This window comes from Plectropomus leopardus, chromosome 4 (genome assembly GCF_026936395.1).
Source record: "Plectropomus leopardus strain MGB_pleo_1.0 chromosome 4, ASM2693639v1, whole genome shotgun sequence".
Classification (NCBI taxonomy): Eukaryota; Metazoa; Chordata; class Actinopteri; order Perciformes; family Serranidae; genus Plectropomus; species Plectropomus leopardus.
The window spans coordinates 8,593,748-8,616,703 of record NC_142179.1 but is presented as its reverse complement, the minus strand read 5'-3'; the positions used below and the strand labels follow the sequence as shown (position 1 = coordinate 8,616,703).

At 39.9% G+C, this 22,956-nt stretch overlaps 1 protein-coding gene across 1 annotated transcript; it reads left to right on the top strand.

Annotated features, from left to right (window-relative positions):
- Positions 1–7,051: 7,051 nt before the first annotated feature.
- LOC148189698 (uncharacterized) lies at positions 7,052–21,655 on the top strand. Its single transcript, XM_088076032.1, has 11 exons — positions 7,052–7,135; positions 7,200–7,313; positions 9,104–9,298; positions 9,399–9,576; positions 11,539–11,722; positions 11,954–12,051; positions 12,220–12,606; positions 12,784–12,951; positions 14,206–14,387; positions 16,956–17,179; positions 19,772–21,655. Exons 1-11 carry the CDS (start codon positions 7,052–7,054, stop codon positions 20,373–20,375), a joined length of 2,418 nt encoding a protein of 805 aa, XP_087932158.1. The 3' UTR covers positions 20,376–21,655.
- Positions 21,656–22,956: the final 1,301 nt, after the last annotated feature.

The following is a 22,956-nucleotide window of genomic DNA, read 5'->3' as shown; positions in this document are numbered from 1 at the left end:
TAAACCATAACATGATATCTGAAACAGTGGTGCAACCGAGGCGCCAATTTACTCCATCTCCAGACTGCCTGGCGAGCCAACAGCTGCAGCGTGTGCTGCAGGTCCAGTATATTTTGTGGAAACTCGACTGTACCTGCCAGTTAGCAGCGTTGAGTTAGAGCGTCTGACAGCAGGAAGAGATGATGCAGCACTTCACACAGAGACTTAATTAGCCACAGAGGAACAACAGACCACCGGGAAAGCTTTGAGAAGAGCTACCAGCCCTAGATCCTATATGCAATTTAAATCATATGACAGACAGTATGGGATGTTTGGAGGGTCTGATTGGTCTTCTTGCACCCTCAAGTGGTAAAATGCTGACATGACAACATGAGAGAGAAGTTATGGCAGATGATATTTGTTCATTTTGGCAGTGAGAGGTAGAGCTATGTATTTTGTAATATAACCAACGTGACTAAGAATACACACATAATTACATTTTTGGAGAATAAATGGCACATTAAACAAAACATGGCATGAGAAAGCAAGACATTTGAGAGCTATGAGTCTGAGTTTGAGATATCAAGATGAATGGCCTGAAGTTGCTCCATAAAAAGTCACTGAATAGCTTCATTAATTATGATTAATAATGTTACTGTTGGAATTTTAACACAATTATTAAAATAATAAATTACTTGTGTATCATTAGAAATGTACTGTATACTGAATCAATGAATGAATGAAGTTTTTATCACTTTAATTTGCCTATCCGGCAATGATTTACAATTCGCCAGAACCACAGACTTCCAATTTAAAGAGCTGTGCATAAACAAAACAGTACTACAAGCTGGTTCATTAAAATTGTATGATTTAAGGAGAAAGAGTTGGCTTAAATAAATGTGTACTTCTTTTCACTCTTTTTTGAATATTCACATTTTCCACCCAGATTTTTCCTGCAGGTCCAATCAATCAGAATCTTTCCAGTCACAATCCTGCTTTTCTAATCTTTAGGCCAGTAATTCGCAACTTTGGGTACTTGCCTTCTTCTGCAGCTACAGGGGAGTAGTTGGACAGATTGTGGGGTCACTCAGCTAAGAATCGACATAGAACCTTAACGCCAAATGTTGCAGTTGAGGGTTTAGAAAAAGTAGTTAGCAACCAGAGAACAGATAGCGAAAAGTGGCAGATTAAAAAGTTGCCATGCAAGACTTCTGCAACTCACAATGGTCAAAGTTTGAATGCAAACTCAGCCAAATGGTCAATGTGTTCTCCCGCCTTGAATTGCTTTCCAACAAATGCCTTGAAGGCCACCCCATGTGCCAAAAAAGTTTGTAAATCACTGATACAGGCCACTGCTGCTTTATATTTGTTACAAGTTGTACATTGGGAAGAACAGGAGGAAATAAAATATATTCTGCTTCTGCGGTTCTCACAATGAGAGGCAGGATGAATGGTCAGTAATCTAAACTGTCCCCTGAGAGCAGGATATTACATAAGCTGTCTATAAAACACGCTGATAAATAGCTTTAACACAGCTTATAAACTCCAACATCAACGATCAATTTGGCTGTTCACTGCAGCAACTTATGTTTCCACATTGATCACTGATGACTTTTACAAATCTCAGCCCCTTAAAAGATGCTGAGAAGAGAAAAAAATGACGAATCACGGCTCCTGGGAAGCGCCGCTCGAATAATGCGTCACATCATGGACACTGGAGGGCGAGGGAGTGTGGCGAGCACATAATAAACTGACACATTGCTTCAGTGAACATGGCAGGAAGCAAATGCTGGCCTGCCAAGGCAAATACACTCAGACCCCCTATCAGTTTATGGATGTAATGGATCCAGCAGGCACATGGAGCCCTGTTGGCCTCATGTGGCCCTTTGGATGTGCCACGGTACATAAGAAACTGCATGGAGCCAGTGAGTGCATGCACAGAGGGACGGGCTTTTTGAGAGAGCTGAGGCGTGCACACAGTACAAGCATTCAGACAGCTCACAGAGGAGAGATGAAGAGAGAACGAGCAGGTCTTTATGGGGCAACAGCAGGAAAATGGCTGTTATATAACAATAACACCATATGATGGCAAGGCGCTGCATGGGTAACTGGAGAGAGATTCACATTGATGGTCTCTATTTTTAGGACAAAACCTCCTTTTAAATGAATGACATCTCAATTATTTTCATATGTTTTATACGCACTGGTGGAAACACTTATGATGGTGATCACAAGTCAGATTTGTCTTAATCCCTCAGATGAATGAGATGATTCCCTCTTTATTTTCCTTCAATGTGTCTGTCAACCAGCCGTGTAGTCAAAACTTCCATGCCACTAATTACGGCAATGATCTGCCAATATGTCTGACCAATAATCAGATTGAAGCCAGTTATATGATTGAGGTCCATTTCTGTAGACAGCAACAAAGCCTTTTTTTGCTGCCAGGAACGATACTCAACCATGGAAATTGTTGTATTGTCAGATAGTAGCATGACATAACAATCCAAACTCCATTTACCAGCTTTTTCCAGAACTTTCATCCTGATCGCACAGTCTGGTCATGGATGTGTTAACATGCAAGCTCAGATTTGATCAGTGACAGTTTTAGGAGCCCTTGTCCATGTATGCTTGCACACAGTATGTTCTTAACTGTTATTTTACAGTTTCTTCTTGTTTTTTTCTTCTCCTTCTATACCAATTACTTGTGTAAAGGGTAGATTCACAATTTTTCAAGTCTGTCTTTAAAAAAGTCAGGTGCTTGTATGAAGATTGAAACATTTTTTACCTCCTGTCATAGTCATGACCCAGCTCATTAGCCATGACAAAAGACATGAGACACACCAAACCAAAAGGTGTACAAATTTAATACTTAACAAATATAATTTCCAAAACATAGTTAAGTTTATGAGGTGTGTAAATCAGTGTGGTCAGTGTGTCAGCAGATGCATGAGTGAGTGAGAGATGGATGTAGAGTGTAAACTGAAACTACAAATAGGCCACAACAAGGCTTGAGGGCTAAAACCATGATGCCAGTGTCATTTTTCAAAACAACTTTGCATGTGGGGGCTTCAGGACACTTGTATTACTTCAGATGAGTATGTATTTGACGAATGTATTTTTGAATGTTTGAATCCTGGTCACTATTTGTTTCAATTGTTTGGGAGTTGAGTGCTACGCCTTTTCTCTGTAAAACTCCGCCAGTGTTTTGTGGGCTATAACACTTCACCAGACTTTCCATCGGCATAAGAGTGAGTAGATATCGCCTGAATTTGCATTTTAGGTGAATTGCTCCTTTAAGTAAGCTGCCACTGAGAGACTGGCCAGGTGCTCCCAGCTGCACCTATCTGCTGACTCCACCAGGACCTGCAAGACAACAGGAAGACAAACACACCAGGAGAAACACACACAGCAGGCCCTGCTAGAGCTAGATCGCTGTCACATTTAGCTTCTGTTCTCATAGGCAATTGAGGGACCCTTTGTGTGTGAAGGAAGTCACTGAGGAACCAAATCCACAATCCTCAATCTGTGCCTAAATATATTCCAAAGTTAAATGGAAATTAAGATGAGGAAGTCCAACCCAATTGCCAGAAACAATGCTTGCATTGTACCTTTCTGCAAACCATATGTATGTTACATTTGCATGTTGGTATGCAGTGGATATGTTGAAACTTAAGCCTTTGAAACCTGGATTGCCAGTTTTTTTTTTTTCTTGTGCATTGTTTCGATGCCTATCAGAAGTTATAAAACCTTTGAAACCTGAACTAAATGGTTTGGTTTCCAAAACATGGGGAAAAAAGGCAATGAGAAAATTGTTAAGAAGTGATAAAGGAAAAAAGAGAAAGAAGAGTAATAAAAGAAATAAAATAAGAAATTTACTGAGTAGTAGATTTCGAGTTCTAATTCTTTAAAATTATGTTACAGAAAATAAATAAGTACATTCATTTATTTATTTTTTTAGCAATAAGGTAATTTCCTTGTTTGTTTGTTTTTAGTAATTATTTCTTCATGTATTTTGACTAATATCTTGCTATTTTTTAGCTATTTTTTAAGTTGCTCATTGCTTTCTTCCTGTTTTTTTTTTTTTTGGTTTTTTTTAAGAAATTAAGCCAATTCGCTCAGGGTTCAGAGGGTTAACACTGAAACTCAGTGTTGAAACAACTGTGGTTAGGCACACAAACCACTTGGTAATGGTTAGGAAAAGCTCATTCTTTGGCTTAAAATACCCAATTTTTGTGACACAATCCCTGCTGGAAACCCTTTGATGCCACTTTTTGTGGCACTTTAGAGACAGAGTGCATGTGAGTCTCACTGGAGGGGAAAATAACCCAATGCTCTCCACTGACTTTGTATTATGTGAAGGAGCCTCCTTGTCATGTCCATCTGCGAGCAATCAACACAAAAATACCTAAAATCTGCTCTGTGTTGGTATACACTACCAACATGTTAAACAAACCACAAATAAGTTTTACAAGCTGTGAAACTGAAAAACTGGACTTCTAAGTAACAAGATGTGAGACATCTGCAGGACGATTTGGGAAAACTGTGTCCTGACACTCAGTATGCCGAGGTGCAGTGAGCATTTTGCTCATTTAGTCAGACAAACTGCAGAAGTTAAGCCAACTAAGCTATGTGATTTTGATCTTTGTTATCTTAAATGATTATCTAACTTGGTGATCTGATAAAAAAAAATTAAGTTGTAAATATCAAAGTATGTCAGTTCTGGCCATTCAGTGGGATCATTTCTGTAAGATAAGCAGGATAAAGAGGAGAGACACTGACATATACAGACAATTCTGAGTTTGTCAGTGTAACTTTTCCTCTCTGGTAGACATAAGATGCTCGCAAAATCACAACCGATTTTGTATATTCCATGGTCAGCTCATATACTACATCAAACGTGTATCCATAGTTTGCAGAAATGTACAATGGAAAACATTTTGTTCTGATAACTTGGCTGCTGAGTCTTTTCAGTTTTTGGATAGATCCATGACCTGCAACCAGTGGAGGCTGTCTCCTCTGTGGTTTACACGCTCTTTTCCCCAGTGTGGTGAAGCAGAATGGTGTTCTGAAACTGAATCCCTTCATTTTTGGCACTGAAGTGGTCACATATAAAACTGTAGAAAACTGGCACAATCTTTCAGCTTTTGGCAGCCTAATGACAATTTAATAATTAGAGATGTTGGCATCAACCTTCCAAAAAAAAAACAAAAACCCAAAGGAAAAAGCAGTCAAACTACAGCTGAAATCAAGATACTGACACAAAAAGATTCTAAGCAGTCAATTAAATGAGAAAAAAAACAAACATGAATTACATCCCATGCTGCCAGAGCGCCCAGAGTGAAGGTCAGGGATGATTAAAAATGGATGAGGGACCAGTGTCAGGAGGCGGGGGTGCCCAGTGCCAAAGGTGTCGGCCGCTCAGGTGTCACCGTCTGGCCGTGTGAAGAGAGAGCAGAGAACAGGAGATCAACAGCTGTGCAGGTATCAGATCACCTGGTGGAAAGACACATTCAGCTCCGTACCCGGACGAGACAACAGGTAAGATCTCTGTCCTCTGACACTTTGATGGAAAATTAGTGAACGGGGAAAAATAGAAGATTTTTAACACCTTATAAGGTAGTCATAATCTCAATCTGTTATCTCAACAAAGCAGAGGGGGGTAATATGAACTATGTTTGTTTAAACATTTTGATGTGATATACAGCTACATCTGTTTTAGGTGTAGATGAATAGATCATGAATTACAGCATTAAAATGTTGCCTTGATTTATTAATATTTTTACTCGTAATGTATAAGTGCTGATAATGCTTTTGTACTTTTTTTAGGGTAAAAAAGTAATTGCATAACTTTAACATATTGTTTTTAGTAAAGTATTGCTAATTTTAATTAACTAAAAGTCAGAGTACTTTTCACACCAATGGAAATGAAAAAGATGCAGAGAAAATTTTAAGTATGAATTATTTTGATCACAGGAAGTTAGACACATGATTTAACAGAGTTTTAAGATAATTAAAAATATTCATATATGGTATGATATGGTAACAGTAATAAAGAACTTAAAGTGAACATTTTGGTAGACAAGTTTTAGTTCGTTTTAGTTAGATCTTTATTTAGAACATGCCGAATAAAAAAGGAGAACAAAATAAAATATGAGCAAGATAATCAACACCAGAATGCCAATCGGACATATGCAGTAAACAAAATTAAGTCTTTCATGTCTTAAAAGGAGTAGGAAAAAGTGAAAACTCTTTAATTTTGTAAAAAAATAGTTAAGTTTAGTTCGTTAAGTTTAAGTTTAAAATATGAATTTTCCCAATTTCTGTGTAAATAGTCACAATACTCTACACACCTTGATATAGAAAAAACAAGAATTAAGACAAAAACAGGAGCAGACCAGTCTGAAAAAACAAATACAAACACACATCACAGATGTAGTCGCTGCATTATCCATACAGAAGCATGCACTTCTTTACTGCACTATATTGCTCTGACACGTCCTATATTTCTTGCCATTTACCATCTGAAGCTGAGGTGCACTCATGCATACATAGGCGGCTAATCTCAGGATGTGGCTGTTTGCCTGCTGCCTTCTCTCCCAGAAGCACTCAGCCCGGCAGATGACATGGTCGTGGATGAAGTGATTAGGTTACAGATACTATAAGCCACTGACAGGCTGTGCAGAGAACAATAGAGGCTTGTCATCACACAGTGCAAAAAACAAAAGATCAGTGTCATCTTAAGTTGGTTTCCCCGAGGTGGATTTGTTTTGTTTTGAACACATGACCCCCATGTGGGCCTTGAACCCCCAAAACACGTCAGATCTTGTGCCTGACTCTGTTCATTGATCACACTGACCTCACAACTCCAATGAAAAGTGGAAGACACAATCCAATTTCACCTTTAGACTTTTATCTCAGTGTATATTATCCTCGCCAGACTGAACTTTAGCCCAAATCCTCTACACACACGCACACACACACGCACACACACACACATACACACATATATATGTATAGATATACAATTATTTTTTTCTCTCCTATGTTGCTGTTTCTGTATCAGAAGGAATCAATGAGAAGAAGCAGGAGAAACAGCCAGACTCTCCTCCAGGATCTCTTTTATAGGGGGGTCCATGGAGGAGACAGAGATACTCCTGTAAGTATCTAATTAGCATTTTTTTTCTCACCCACGGCTTTATTAATGAGTGTCTAATTTACAGATCCCAGCTCAGCCTGGTAGAGACGCTAAAATGATCCACTCCATCGCCAGCCTGATCAGAGCGAAGAGCAAACTCCTCCTCCTCGAGAATCCTGACACTGTTGAGATCTACAAGGTTATTATTATTATTATTATTAACCAGACTTTATATTATTATTATTATATATACAAATTCATAATCCGGACTCACAACATGCATCACTTCTAAATAACAAAAATAAATAAAGTAACTTTAACAAGAGCAGACATAGTCCTGCAACAAAACAAACAAACACATACTTACACATAAATTACAAATCAAGGCAGTTGCATACATAAAAACTGAGTTGCAATACATAAAGCAAAATGTACACTTAGAAAATACTAATATCAGTACCTTATATTAATTACATAAAACTTATCTATCTAGTTGACATTAACAGGATAACTTTTTAACTTCTTTTTTTGCCAGAAAGTCATTCACAGATAAAGAATTATATATTATCTTACACAGTGATGTTGCTTTTGCTTGTGGCCAGTTAGGTGCTAAAGAAGTCTAATTCCTCATTATAGATGACTACCACTTCATTAAGAATTTTGATAGAGCTTAATGAAAAGTATTTTCAACTTTAATCACATTTATAAAGCATATGAGCATCCATTGTAGCCTGTTTAACCATTTTACAGCTGAGGTTTTAGACGTAATCTGCCATTTTCTGCAGCGTATGGAACATGCCATCACCCCAAAAGCACGTTAATTAGCCATTGTTATAAAACTAGGAGAAGTCATGTGCCAATAAACCAAGGCTAAATATACTTTTTGTGCCAGTAAAAAGGGTTATTGAGGTTTACATCAGGTTTAAAGGAATGCTTTAGCCACAAAATGACAATTTTTATATCAAGTACTCGCCATGTGTTTCCTTGAATTCCTGAAGAAAACTTTAAATTCCTCCACAGTGAACGAAGAATCCAAAAAAGGGAATGTTCTTTATTAGTTGAAGTATTTAGGGTCCAGAAAACAACAACAGAAAAACTACTTTAAAAAATCCATTTACAGACTTTCGCACAGCTTGTACAGTACAATCAAAGTCTCATGTACCTGGTTGAATGCTCAGTACTACACATTTTCTCTAAAACTTGTACTGACATGATTTAAGTCTTAACCCCTTGAAACCTGGGCAAATTGGCTCGATTTCTTTCAAAAACATGAGAAGGAGGCAATGAGCAACATAAATAGATATGACACAAAAAACAGCAAAAATTTACAAGAAAAGTACGTCAAAATTAGCAAACCAAACAACAAACACAAATGTGAACGCAAAAACAAAACAAAAAACAATGACCTGAAATAACGTGCTTAAAAAAATATTACTTCTGTAAAATAATTCTAAATATATTATTAGAAATATAATTTTCTGGACATTTTCCATTTTTTAATAATACATTTTTAAAATCTGCTAATGCAGGTCATTTCTTGCCCAGTGGCTCATTGCCTTCCTCCATATTTTAGGTAGAAAAATCAAACCAAGCTCAGGGTTCAGAGGTTTAAATACTTGTGAAATGTATCTGAACGCAGCACAAGAAAAGTGATATCGATCCAGGTTTCAAAGGGCTAATTTTTAGGAGAAAATGCATGTATTTGGAAAGTAGCCTGCTCTGCATACAGCCGGATAAAAGAGACTTGGATTTTACTGCAGGAGTTGTGTAGGTGTCTTTTGAACAGATGTTGTGCTATACTTTTGGTGCTGTTCAATGCAGCTGCTGATTACTTTAAATTATGAAGAAAGTTCACCTTTTTAGGATTCTCCGTTCTTTCTTCACAAATCTACACAACACAGGGTGAGTAACTGAGATAGAAACGGTCATTTTGTGAGCAAAAAGCTCCTGGAAATGTGACTGATTCACCCCTTTCATTATTTCACGTAGCTGGATGATTCAACAGTCTGTCCTGGCAGAACATCTAAAGACGATGTTTACCTCCCAGCCATCACAGCAAAGACGTCAAGTCTAAACTCATTCAGAGGGACTCTGAGTCAGTCCTGTCCTTACCTGTACGACAAAAGACGAGGATCCTTCTCCTCGGTGACCTCTCAGAGAACTGGTGCTCACCCTAAAAAACAGGTAATCTCTTTTCTGAATTACTTCCAGTAGAAATGCTTCAAATCTTATTTTCAAAGCCAAACCTTTTCGCTCCTCTCACTGCCCTCTCTTTCCATATCAGAGTACCCTGAAGGCACAAAAAGAGGCAAAGAAATCCAACGTCACCGTGACAATGACATACTTGGGACAAGGCCGTCGGGGGTCAGGGCTGGTGCCAACTCAGGATGAGCTGAAGGTGCTTCAGCAAGTCAACGGAGGGGAGAATATCTGTGTCTTCAAAGGCTTGGTGACCACAGGAGGTAGGAGATGTGAGATTAAAAACTGTTTTTGCTGGAGTGACCAAGAACAAAAGAGTATTTAGCTTTTAAAAATACTAAAAAATCGCCACTAAACAAGCCCAGAATAATAAGCGAGAGTAATTAGAGATGTTAAAGCTCCTCTGTCCTTTGACACGTTTAATCATCTGCCCTCAAAGCGACATTGTAAAAAGAATGACGCAGATGTCGGCTCGAGGCAGAATTTGAGTTGAAAGAAGAACAGAAAGCTGATGTGTGACCTGATGGACTACCATCACCGAAAAAAAAGTCAGAAGACAAGACAAGTTGTTTCATCTTTGCAGCCGGTACATGACAATACGCACCGTACAGCCGTCACTCCAGGGAGAGAATCACAATGTCAGGCAGATGAACAAGAAAGAGGCTATGGATTTCTGCTCCGAACTGTTTGTTTGATCTGTTTACAAAAACTTCTGAGGCTGCTGAAGGAATCAAACAAAGAAGCACGCTCCAAGCCGCCTCTATAGGATCCAGCGTGAGATTTGTTATGACTCTATACTTTGTTTTTGTTGAGTTTTATTGAATTTATTTTACACTATATAAACTGTACGTGCACTACACACATGTATTGGCTACAGTAGTATGTGACTTTATTGTGAAGGGTGGTCGTTAAAACAGTTTTCAACAATTCTTAAAAAAGATGTATTAGCTTGGAAAGATTTTGATAGTGTGTTCTGTGGATTATCCACAGTCATTTTGCAATGCTGTGAGAACCAGACACACACACACATGCACACACACACACACACACACACACAAAATCACCTTCAATATACTGGAGTCACATGTCTCAAAAACTGAACAAATAAAACCATAATGCTCTGTATGGATGGGTAGATACAGTAACACTAGGGGAAGTGATTAAATATGTTATTTTAAATTTGGCTGAATGAGCCCTTTGAATGTTAAACATCTGAATTTTCTATTTTGATATAACCGATGACTGGCTGAAAATAGTTTGCAAATGACAAACATGGTTGCAGAGTTGACAACCTCAAAAGTCTTCCTCTTGAGTTGAACCCATATCTTAGATCTGGCTCTTCCTTTGAGTCTAATTCCACTTGATTACTCCAAAATGGGACTTGTCTGATTGTGGTCTTGATTTGGTTCTTTTAAAACTATGTGAGGGTCTCTGTGCCAGTTGTTCCCAGTTGAGGGGGTTCGTAAGAACAAAAGAAAGCAAAATGAAATAAATAAATTGCAGTGGCAGGCCTCTGAAACTGCTGAAATAGAACAATTTTAGAAGATAACATCACTCGGTATTGCTTAAAGACAGAACACATTACAGGTGTTCAGTGCAAGTACATCGTTAACACTTAAGCCTGAGGCTTAACTGTAATTTCTGAATCATCATCTTAACTAAAAGTATTTGTAGCTTTTAGCATCGGAGCTCCCCTCACTGGAGACTGAAAGTGTCATCATTATGGTAAAATACAGTGTTTTGATTTCTTGTTAAAAAATTGCTGGAAGACAGCTTTGGATCTGGAGCCAGGCGTGTCCATGCATTAATTTAGAAACATGGCGGTACAACATGGCAGACCGCGTGTACAAGGACCTGCTCACTATGTAGATATAAACAGCTCATTCTAAGGTAACAAAAACACAAAGATTCTTATTTTCAGGTGATTAAACACTAAAGAGCACATACTTTCTGCAAATATATACCCCTAAATCCTACACACTGGACCTCTGACAAGCACACACCACGGTCTTATTTCAAAATCCTCCAGCCACTGACATTAATACAAATAAAAACAGTAGAAAAGAAAATGAAAAGCATGAACACAAGAGAAACCATTCCTAAACCTGCTGACCTTCATGGCAACATGAGCCAAAGACAATCCATACTGAATCTGTTAGAATGATCAAATATGATCATCTTCAACCTTCGAGCTTTTCATAACATTGTCTCCTTGTGTCTTTCAGAGCAGTTCCAGTTCGTCTCTCAGAGACACCGAGGTTTCCCCTTCAGCGCCACCTTGTACGTTAACGGCATCATGGTGGCCAGAATCAGCTCCTGCTGCGAGTACCGCTACGCTCCCGGCTTCCAGCAGGGCAGGAAGAGCTGCTTTAGATTGGCTTGGCTCGCTGGTGGGATCCCCTGCTACAGGTCAGATTTCCTCCGCTGGGAGACGGACAGCATAGCATTGGCAGAAAATTAGAAATTAGTAACAGTCAAAACTGATCGGGTAAAGCCATTGCTCTGCAGATATGATGTATTGTTGGGCCGACAGAGGAGGGAAAAGGGATGCATATTGCATGACATGAGGGACTGGTGTTGGTGGTGGTACAGGGGAGGAAATGTGAGTCATGATGAAAGCACATTTTTCATCTTTTTCAGATGTACAAGTCTCCGAAACAAATACAGCTCCTGCCAGCAGCTGAACAACAGCACAAAGGAGAACTTAATTCTCCCTCTAGAGCAGAGCCCTGGCACCGGTACAAAGCCTGGAAATGAGTGTCTCAATTTTCCATTACTTCCTAAAGCTTATTCATCAACATTTTTTGACATTAGGCCCAGTCCTTAATTTCAATGGTTTAGTTTAAAGACAAAATGTCCCGCAAAGGTTTTTTTTTTCTTTAATTTCGCCTCTGTCTCCAACACAGGCACCATCGAGTCATGTCCATCATCCCCTCTGTTTATCCCGGCCAAACCAGAGAAGAAGTCAACGAGGAGGACGAGAAAACACATCAAGGGAGGCGGCGGAGGATCTACAGACAGCGAGGACCCCGCTGTAGCTGGGATTAAAGAGACCTCCAAGAAGAAACGACGCAAGGGTCAAACTAATCAGAAAGAGAGCAAAGGCAAGACAGCAAGAAATAAGAGGGAAGAGGGACAAGACAGCAAGGGTTTGGAGGGGTCACAGAGGTCAACGGTGGCAGAAAAATGCGAAGCCCAAGCGGCGTCTGCCACACAAGAACAAAAAACAACCAACATTGTCACTATGCTGCAGAGAGAGCCGCCGCCATCCAACAAGACAAGCAAAGTTCTCGGTGAGCACTGATTCAGTTTCATTCCCGTAAGAAAAGTTGGAAAAATAGAAGAGGATAAAAAAACACTTTCAAGTGGTGATACAGATGACCTTCACTCCATCTGCATGTGGTGTTTCCATTTAATACTCTTTGTGGGAGGAAAAGAATGTAAAAGAACAAGAGTTTTTCTTTTTAAAGATTCATTGCAGGATGAGGAAGCACTGACTAAGCAGAACATCGAGGAGCTGGGATCAAATGGGAAAAACAGAGATGGGGAAAGACTGAAGGACTTCTATGAAGAATGTGTGGAAATGAGCGCCGCGTTGGAGCAGGGCCCAAACAAACACAACTGGTTCAAGGCAAACAGTGAGTAAAGAAACCGCAGAACAGTAGGAACGTACCGGAATCCCCCCAGAGTGCTGTAACTGATTTACATAATACACTTTAGCAGAAAGGTTTGAATTTACTAAAAAGTGATGCATCGAGCAGCGGCTGCTTGAAGGAAAGATGGATGACATGCGGGACAGGTTATGCAGACGCCATTCAAACAGACACACACACATGCCTGCATGAATAAATCTCACTCTGTTTTCTCCACACTGTAAAATCTGACAAGTTGATCTTGGAAACTGGTTGCCTTGAAAAAGAAAAGTAAGTATGACTATAAATCTTTGTTTATTTTTACTTTATATCAAAGTTTTTACTCAAAATTTTGGCTGTATTTACTCAATTTTATATGATATGAAATGAAATGATACGGTACGATACGATACGATACGATACGATACGATACGATACGATACGATACGATACAACATACTTTATTCTCTCCATATGGAAATTTGTCTTGAACTCAAATTCTGTGCCCATAAATGCCTTTAAACTCACAATAAAACAAAACACGTGAATAATACATTTGCACATACAAAATATTTCATATACATTGCACGTAAAATACATTGCATGCGCCCTGCTGTTAAAACATCATGGAATTATTGCACAATCTCTGCAGCCTTAAGCAGCATTGTTTAAAATATTGTGAAGCTGTTTCAACTTAACAATGACAAGTGACATTACCTTTTCTCTTTTTTCAGTGTTAGCAACTTCAGTACACCAAGTCTGACTTAACTTGATCAACACAATGAGAATTTAGCCAATGATTAAGTCAGGAAAGTTCTGTTTTCTTAACATGTATACAGAATATACAAATAGGACTGACTAGTTTGCAACCAGCAGAATAGCACAATAAACTGAAATTTACTGAAGTTGCTAAAACTTAGAAAGGTTGATTTAATTATACTTGTCATAATTAAGTTGCAACAACTTCACAAAAATAAGTAAATATAACTAAATAGTAAGTCAGTGCAACAATTTGATATCAAATTAACATATATTAAGATCAACAGTTATGTTTACTTACATTTTCAAGGCAATCTGTTTCCGAGATTTTTTAGGGTAACTTTACAGTCTTTTGAACACAAGTGCTCAAACCAAATTTTAGATTTTATTATTACATTCTCACATCATCAGTGGTTATAAATATCATTATGTACACTTGGCTTTAGGGGAGACAGTTTAATTATGACTGACTTGTTTTTTTTTCTCTCTTTGTATGCCAAGTCCTGGAGAGGTGCCGCCTGCAGAAGAGGTTGTCATCGTGCCCCAAAGCTCCGGGCTCAGATGTGGAGAGCAGTGCGGAAAGTGACACGGTCCTGCAGCCTGATGGAGAGCCAGAGGAAGAAGAGGACAGCCAGAGTGCTGGCAAAGAAGAGCCCGTGAAAGAACAAGACCTGCAAGCGCAGGTGTGTGTTCAACACAAATTACTGTGGTGGATCTGTGTTTTTGCCAGAATCGCTCTTGGCATTAAATCACTGGCCGTTGAAATAACCACATTCCTGCATTATGCAGCAGTGTGCATTAATTTGTGTTAGAACTGGGACTTCGATTGCCAAATATTATAATGAAGTGTTAATATGAGAACAGTTTGTTCTTTAAAGTGATTCATTTCCCATTAATGTCAAGTAGTTACATGAAATATTTTTCCTTTTTGCATGATCAACATTATATTTTTTAGCTTTAAAGCTGGGGTAGAAATCTGGAAAAGACAAAAAGAAAGGCAGAATTTGAAAATATAACCTCCTCCTGCATGTCTGCCCTCTGTCCTTAGCCCCTCCCACCAGACGACCACAGGCATATGCATAAGCTTCACACAATAACTCATTGTTTCCTTTACATTGTTTTATTTAATCTTATTTCATTTTATAGTTCCATGCAACTCATTAATTTAGCCCCTCCCTGCCCTGCTCTCTCTGTTTATCAGACCACAAATGAGACAAGAATTAGTAAGCCAGCCCTCCTACAGTCCCTCAGCCTCGCTCCGGGCCGCTGTGGACTCCTTTCCCTGGTGGAGAGTGGGTGCAGCTTGGGAAACAAACCTTTGCTTGGTAGCTGTAGAAGCTCAAATTCAGCACAAACTCCCCAGCACTGGGTTTCACAGCAGGCTGGGTCTAATATTTGTAACAGCAGCAACAGAAAGGAGTCAGGCTGTCCGGTTCTCCTGAGCTGGGGTTTGTGCAGGCTGGATTTGGTTGCCTGACTGGGGGGGTTCAGCTGCCCACTCTCCTCCTGCAGTCTGTAAGAGTGGGGATAGGGAATAATGAGGCAGAGGACAACTGTGATTCAAGGCTTTAACTTTAGCTACATAAACGTGAGCTCAAAGCTGCAACTGTGAGCCTTAGCTCCAGTTAGCAGAAAGCTAAACCCTTAGCAACATTTAGCGTCCATCTCTGAAACATTTTACCGATGCTGACCGTCTGTTTGACTGTTTCATTGCGGTTTTTGTCAAGTCTGTCTTCCTTTTCTGGGTTCCTTTGCAGTGCAAGCAGCTATTGCCAAGGTGCAAATAGTAAATGCCTGAATACGGAGCCAAGAGGAGGTGCAGAGGTAGTTTTCTCTCAGTCCACTTGAATTACAACAAACTCAAAGTTCACAATGGGACATTTTGCTGAATGATGCCAAAATAAAACTGCCTACCCCTCCCTTAACAGGAAAAATATTAAACAAATTTTCCACAGCAGAAATGATGTAACAAAAATAAAAAATAAAAATCTCAGGACACAAATGTCATCCGTTTATATATTAGGATTTAAAGCGTTTTTAAAAGGATGAATATGTATTTCAGTGTCGGTGTGTTTTATAATTTCACATTTCACAATATTAAATCTGACCCACAAAAAGTTGATTAATTCAACAAAAAAAAAGTTTCCTGACTTAAATGACTCCTCCATTATTGGGAGGTTAATACACACATGATTGTAACAAATGGTCGCTGAGTTTTATCTGGGACAGGCAGGCATTTTGGCTCAGTCGCACCCATCATGATGAAAAAGCTTCCAACGGTGGCTGAAAAATTCCTCAAGGTCTAGCAAAGTGGCACAGTGGATGTGGCGGACAGCCAGACCATATGTCTTTCTGGACTCTCACCCCGGCTCTGTGTTTAGGAAACCTCCAGCACCTGTCCTGCTCACATCTCATTCCCAGCCACAGTTTGGAGCTTTGCTGTGAAAAAATAATGTGGTGACACAAAGTGGGATTTCTGTATTTTCCAAAAACTTGAGATCGAGGTGAACTAGAAGTTAGAGGTATTTCTATTCATATCATTTCTTTATACCAGTGATACTCAAAATACAGCCCTCAGGCCAAATCTGGCCCGCCATAGGGAGTCGGCTAGCCTCCCAACCATTTTGTAATTCACAATAAAAATAAAGTCATTCACACTAGGAATTGCTTTCATACCTTTAGTATACATAAGATACCAGCGTGCATGAAACAGCATCAAAATTGAGCTTGTTTATCAAAAAACTGCCAGTGGAGGATTCCCGGCAGCCCCCCACAGAGGTCCTGGTTAAGCACCTTATGTCCTAAAATTCTAAAAATATCCTTATATCTTAATAGCGTCCTTAAATCTGAGAAACATCCTAAAATCGTGGAAACATGCCAAAGTCCTAGAAACATCCTTAAGTCCGAGAGAAATACTAAAATCAGAGAAATCTTAGAATGGTCCTGAAATCCTAGAAATGTAGAAATGTCCTAAAATCCTGTATTGCATCTTTATGTGGGAGACTTTTCCCTGTCAGGTTTATAGAATATACTCCAACAACATTGTTTTATTTCTGCAACCCTTGGCCTTATGAAATGTTTCCCAAGCCCAGTGGGTGCACTCTAAAATGCATACCCATCATTTCTTTTCATTTCATTTTTCAGTGAAACGATGACCCTTTGGAGATAACTTTTAGACAGGGAAGTTCCTACCGACAGAAACCAAACCAAATCCAAAAATAACAGCACATACTTGCATGACTCTCTCGTAGCTCGACGCCATGATAATGGTGCTGAGCACATCCGATGAGGTGGAGCAGCTGGTTCTGAGGAACACGGACCTGACGGATGACCTTCTGCTGAGCCTGGCAGGGGCCCTGAAGAGCAGCCTGTCTGAGGTCACGCTGCTCAACCTCAACCTCAACCTGATTGGCCCGTATGGTGCTCACATCCTGCTGGACGTTCTGAGAGTGAAGCCTCAGGTCAGAGGTTTACAGTAAGTCCCAGGCTCCACTGTTACATCAATATCTGACAAAGAATGACAATCCAGTTTGGAATTTGGAAAATACACTGAAAAAGAAGCAAATCCAGGAACATCTGAAAGTATTCTCATACGACTTTAGAGAAAGCACCCAATAAAACAGAAAAGACAGTAAAAAGATGCAGGTAATACAAGGGCAGCCTTGTCGTTGCAGAATGAAATTTTAGCCTTTACGTTGTTGAATTACACAATCCATCTCTTTTATGTGAACCAGAAATGCCTCCAGTGCTCTACCTCTCTGAGTTATTTTCTTTTTCCCCACAAAATACAGCAAAGAGGTCGTCTTTGTCACATTGTTTCAGAGACATTTTGACAGATGTTACAGTGCATGCTGACATGTTTAAGATACAGTGCAACACAGCTGGTCATAACATACAGAAGTATAAATTATAGAGTGGGGCTTGTTGGAAGAGTTCTACATTTTAGGAAAATGCTTCTTTGCTTTCTGGTGGAGAGAAACATGAGAAGATTAATACCACCCTGTCAACTGTCCATTAAATATAAGACTACAGCCAGCAGCTGGTGAACTTGGCTTAACACGACTGCTCTGAGCAGTTGTGAGGCAGCCAGTGAAGACTCCAAGGATGTTTAAAAGTCACAGCTTTATACTGCATCATATTATTAGGGTACAACACATTAAAATCTGGTACTTCTCAAAAAACTCAATAGCTGGTGAACTATTATAGAATGTAGAGAGGATTGATTTGTTTGGGGACCCATACTATGCATTTATAACGTAAAACTTGGAGTACTCAAAATTTTCGGGTTGACTTTGCTGGCAGGTAGACTATTGTGTTGTCTTAACATTCTTTATACAGCACTTGTCCTAAGGGTCAAAAACGACCTTCGCTAAACCCCTAAAATAAAACAGCTTGATTGAATTTCAAACCACAAATCTATTTTGCATGAGGAAACAACCTGTCATTCATCACAACTTTTGTGAATATCTAGGTGTTCCCTTCACAGTGCAGAAAGATTGCATTTAATCAGTAGAATCCACTCACTTTTATCACAACACACCTGTCGTAATTGTTTTCTTTACTTAAGTAGAGATTTATTGCTGTTATTATTATTATCATTGCAAAAAATACTGCATAGGTGTAAAGATAATCTTTAGCAAGATATATCACTTGTCTAGCCAAAGAAATTAGAGGAAATGGGCAAAAGTAGTTTTGAATGCATTTTATTATAGGAAAATGACAGTCTTTAGTATCATAATAACGTTACTGTATAATTGTGTTTTTTTTTTGTGGTATGAAAATGATTTTATAACTGCCAGGTTCAAAATGACCCCTGAGACAAGATTTTTACCCTGTTGGTGTACAGCTTTCATGAAAATATAAGCAAAGGCAATGTTTTCTATAGTGGCGGGTCATTTTTTTTACCCCTAAGACGACGTAAGGGTTAACAAAAAAGAGCAAAATCAAATGCTCTGTATATGAAAACTTTCTATTATATCCCTATATTGTATCCAACCGCTTATATCCAAAACCTCTGAAAGGGCCCAGCGCACCCAAAGAGGTTTAAAAGGCAGCATTGTAATAACACCTTAGCAGACACCATCCCTTTATGTCTAGCGCTGTCTAAAATAACCCCTTCAGCACTGCAGCTCCAGGTACATAGCGTATGTATCATAACACATAGCTCGCATGAGGTAGGGGAGCACGTTCCAGCTTTCTTTAAATAGTCTTATAATATTTCAGGAAGTTAAATTATAGTTTTAACCTGTGCTGTAGTTTTATCACAGCTTTTGAATGGATTAAACAAGCTTTTGAATGCTTTAATCCGTACATCAGATCAAACATGTCTCTGTAAGGAACGAAAGCACTTACCAAAAGAAAATGCAAAATGCATGTGTAAATCTCAACAATACCCCCTGGATGCATCATTTTAGATGCCCATGCACTTGTTAAAACCTTCAACCACAAATACTCAACTTGTTTTGCCTGAGGGCCAGTTTTGCAACATAACACAGAGCCAGGGGCCAGGTAATTAAAAAGCATTAATAATAATTTCAGATAAAATAAATAAACAAGGCAAATGTGTTCACAGCAGTCCTGCACACAGGGGCATTTGTGGGATTTGAGGACATTTTGGAGGCTTAACCCAGACCTCTGTAAGAGGGTCTGGGGGATCATCCCTTGGCACCTTTTTTTTAAATAAACAAACTCTACTTTTATATCTTTTTTATGCTCTCTGGCACTTCAAAAAATTCCTAATATGAATCATTTTATTTTCATTGTGAATTTGAAAAAGGGTGGTGAGACACCTGTACTCTGGATTTGGGCTGGATTTGGCACAAAAATGATTTAGGTTGAATAAAGACACCAAAAAGGTTCAGCTAAATAACATGGAAATCTGTATAAAAATCATCCATAAGAAATTTTTTCATTGTGTAATGATCTTCAACCCGTAAAACATGCAAATACAAAACATCATTTGAAACTGAAAGGACTTTGCACAAGTAAAACCCTGAAAAGCGAAGGGGAGCAGTTCATGGAGACATCAAAATAAATCTCCATGGTTACCACTTTTTTCTCTCTGCAGCCTGTTTGGAAACAAACTGCGTGACCACGGCGTGCTGACCCTGCTGAATGGAGTAGCTGAGCTGCAGGAGCAAACAGCAAGAACTGCTGCCGCCATTCAACAGGCTACGTTCATCCCATCGGACCAGAATCTGCTTCTGCAGCTCCCCACCGGGTGGAGCTCCTTCAGAGTTTTTGCGCTTTTAGAACTGGATATTGGGGGAAACGGCTTGACCAGCGAGGGGGTGAAAGTGTTAGCGTCATACATGAGACACCACTCATATCTTCAGTACTTGGGGCTGGCACAGACCAGCGGCGCCGATCTGTCAGCGTGGAAGGAACTTTTCGACAGCTTAAAAGGAAACAGCTTGCTAACTCAGATCATCCTAGATGAGAACAATTTAGGAGACCCGGGGGTCAGGCTGCTGGCCGACATGCTGAAAGAGAACCTGAGTCTGCGGCAGGTGGATCTGGACAGGAACAACATCAGCGACGTGGGAGGGAATGACATCATGGCGGCACTTCTTTGCAGGACACAGTTTCCGCTGAGTCATCTGAGCCTTCAGGAGAACAACATCAGTGCGGGACTGATGAGCAGGATACAGGAGGAGGTGAAACACAAATGAACAAAGGTGTGGACTCCAGTCACATGAATTTGACTCGAGTCAGACTCAAGATTTCAACAGATTTGATGACTCAACGTGACAAAATCAAAAAAGACTTGTAGCTCGACTTGGAATTTAACAGCTATGATTCACTTGAAAGTTTTTGATTCTTTCCTGGCGACCAAAGATTGCTGTAGTTTTATCACTCGCTTTGGTAACAAAGACCACATCCTATTTCCACCTGAAATTATTTAGGCAGACCTGAACCATCCGTCCGTTTTACCATATAATCTTCCTTCTCTCTTTTGTCTGGATATAGAAACTACTGGGGGCTTTGTCTGAACCCGAGTTTACAAAGAGATGGCTCCCCCGGTTCCTTTAGCCGACATATCCATCATCACACTCATCCATCTATCTGCCCATGACCTTGATTTCTTCAATCATCCATCCCTCGACCTTCCTTCATCTCTTACCCTTCATTCTTAGACCTGTCTCCCTTCATCCCATGACGTTCATCCTTTCATCTCTTTATTCCTAGACCCTCATCCCTCCATTCATTAACCCTCATGCTTTAATGCTTCACCCTTTATCCCCTTACCCCTTCAACCTTTCGTCCCCCACCCTTCAATCTGTAATCCCTCGACCATGATCACTCCATTTCATGACCTTCGTCCTTTCCTCCCTCATCCCTTATCACCTGATCCCTTCATCCCTCGACCCCATCCCCTCATCCCTTAATTTCTTGACCCTCAGCCAGTCATCCCTCACCCTTCATCCTCCCTTCCCTACATCCCTAATCCCTTCATCACACAAACATCATTCTTTCATCCCTCATCCTTCGTCTCATCATCCCTAGACCCTCATCCTTTCATTCCCTGACCCCCATCCAGTCATCCCTCACCCTTCATCTCCCCTTCCCTCCATCCATAATCCCTTCATCACACGAATCTCATCCTTAATCCCTAACACTTCATTTTATCATACCTTCATCCCACGACCTTCATCCTTTCATAACTCACCCCCAATCCCCTAATTCCTTCATCTTTTCATTCCCTTGAAAAGTGTGCCACAAATCAATTTGTTCCCTTCATTTTATGTATCTCAGGACTCGAAACTCAAGGTTTAGGACTGGGGACCCGCCAATCTTGCATTGGGACTTGACTGAGGATTAGAGTGCGAAGACTTGAGAACTACTTGTGACTTGTAAAACAATGACTTGGTCCCTCCTCAGTGAATCGTGCAGGAGTGGAGTAACACAATCGCAAACTATGAGAACCTGTAACATAATAAACAAAGCACTGACTTGAGAGCTCTGTTTACATTTTGAGGTCAGATGAAAAAGCCTGACTCATTTGACTTGTGTGACCTTCAAACACACACACAAAGATCTCTTCCTTCCTATAAGTGGGTGGCCTCGCTAACAAATGCTGCATCTTAGTTTAGCCCAGGCAGGTAGTGTGGGAAGCATGTTTGCTTTTGGGCCACTCTGTGGTCTGGATGCATTTTCAAAGACATCTCAATGAACTGAACCTTTCTTCTTCGTGGTGAGGTTTCATCTTCACCTTGACTTTTTTCTTCTTCTTCGTCTTCCCACAAGCTTTACCACTCCTGACTCCACACCTCCTACTTTGCTAAAACTGATTCCAGCGCTGATCCCTCTGTCATTTTATTGAATAATTTGCTGCCTCCTGACAAAAAAGAAACCGCAGTGATTCATTCCACCCACAGCATTTACAGGTCGTGGATGACTTACCCACGACTCCCCTCCTCACAGAACATTTCAATATCCATCATCACATCCCCTTTATCCACAAATCAAAAGAGAGTTATGGACAGCTAAGCCATGCCACGTCAACTACCCCTATTTTGTCATTCTTGTCTCATCATATGCTAAGACAGAGCTTCTATTCAGATTCTAAACACTTGGGAAAAACTAGGGCAAATTCATCTGAATTTTGAGCCCGTCATCTCATTGTTCTATCAACACAGACATTCTGAGAATAACTGTACCTGTGATCAAAGCTTGTCAAAGTGGTAATTATCTCCTCCTCTCAGGGCTGCCAGTTGTGACTCTGCTGAAACCAATCCCTCCATATTTCATCTGCAGTCTTTGCGAATTCCTTTCTGTAGAATCCTGATAAAGATGTTCTGCGAAGCCCCGGGAAGGATGACAGATAAATGAGCACCTGAAGATTACATCTGCAGAAGTTATCTCTCTCCGCCGTATCAGACTGAATGAGCTCCTATTGTGGTGTTGTGGTGGCATACATTCAAAACTCTACAGTAAAGAAAAAACGTCTCTTATTTTGTAAGGCAGAGATTCCAACTTATGGCCCATGGGCCAAATCTGGCCCACAACAGGGTGCAGGGTGGCCCCCTAAACGTTTTCTAATTTACCATGAAAATAAAGTGATTCACATTTTGTGCTATTAGTATACTTATGGGGCCAGAGTGCATAAAACAACATCAAAATAGAGCTTAAAAAAAATAATGTAATTAATTGCTAGTGGATGATACCCAGCAACCCTCAGACAGAGGTCCTTGCTAAGCCCCTTATGTCCTAAAATCATAGAAATATTCTAAAACCCTAAAAATTTCATAA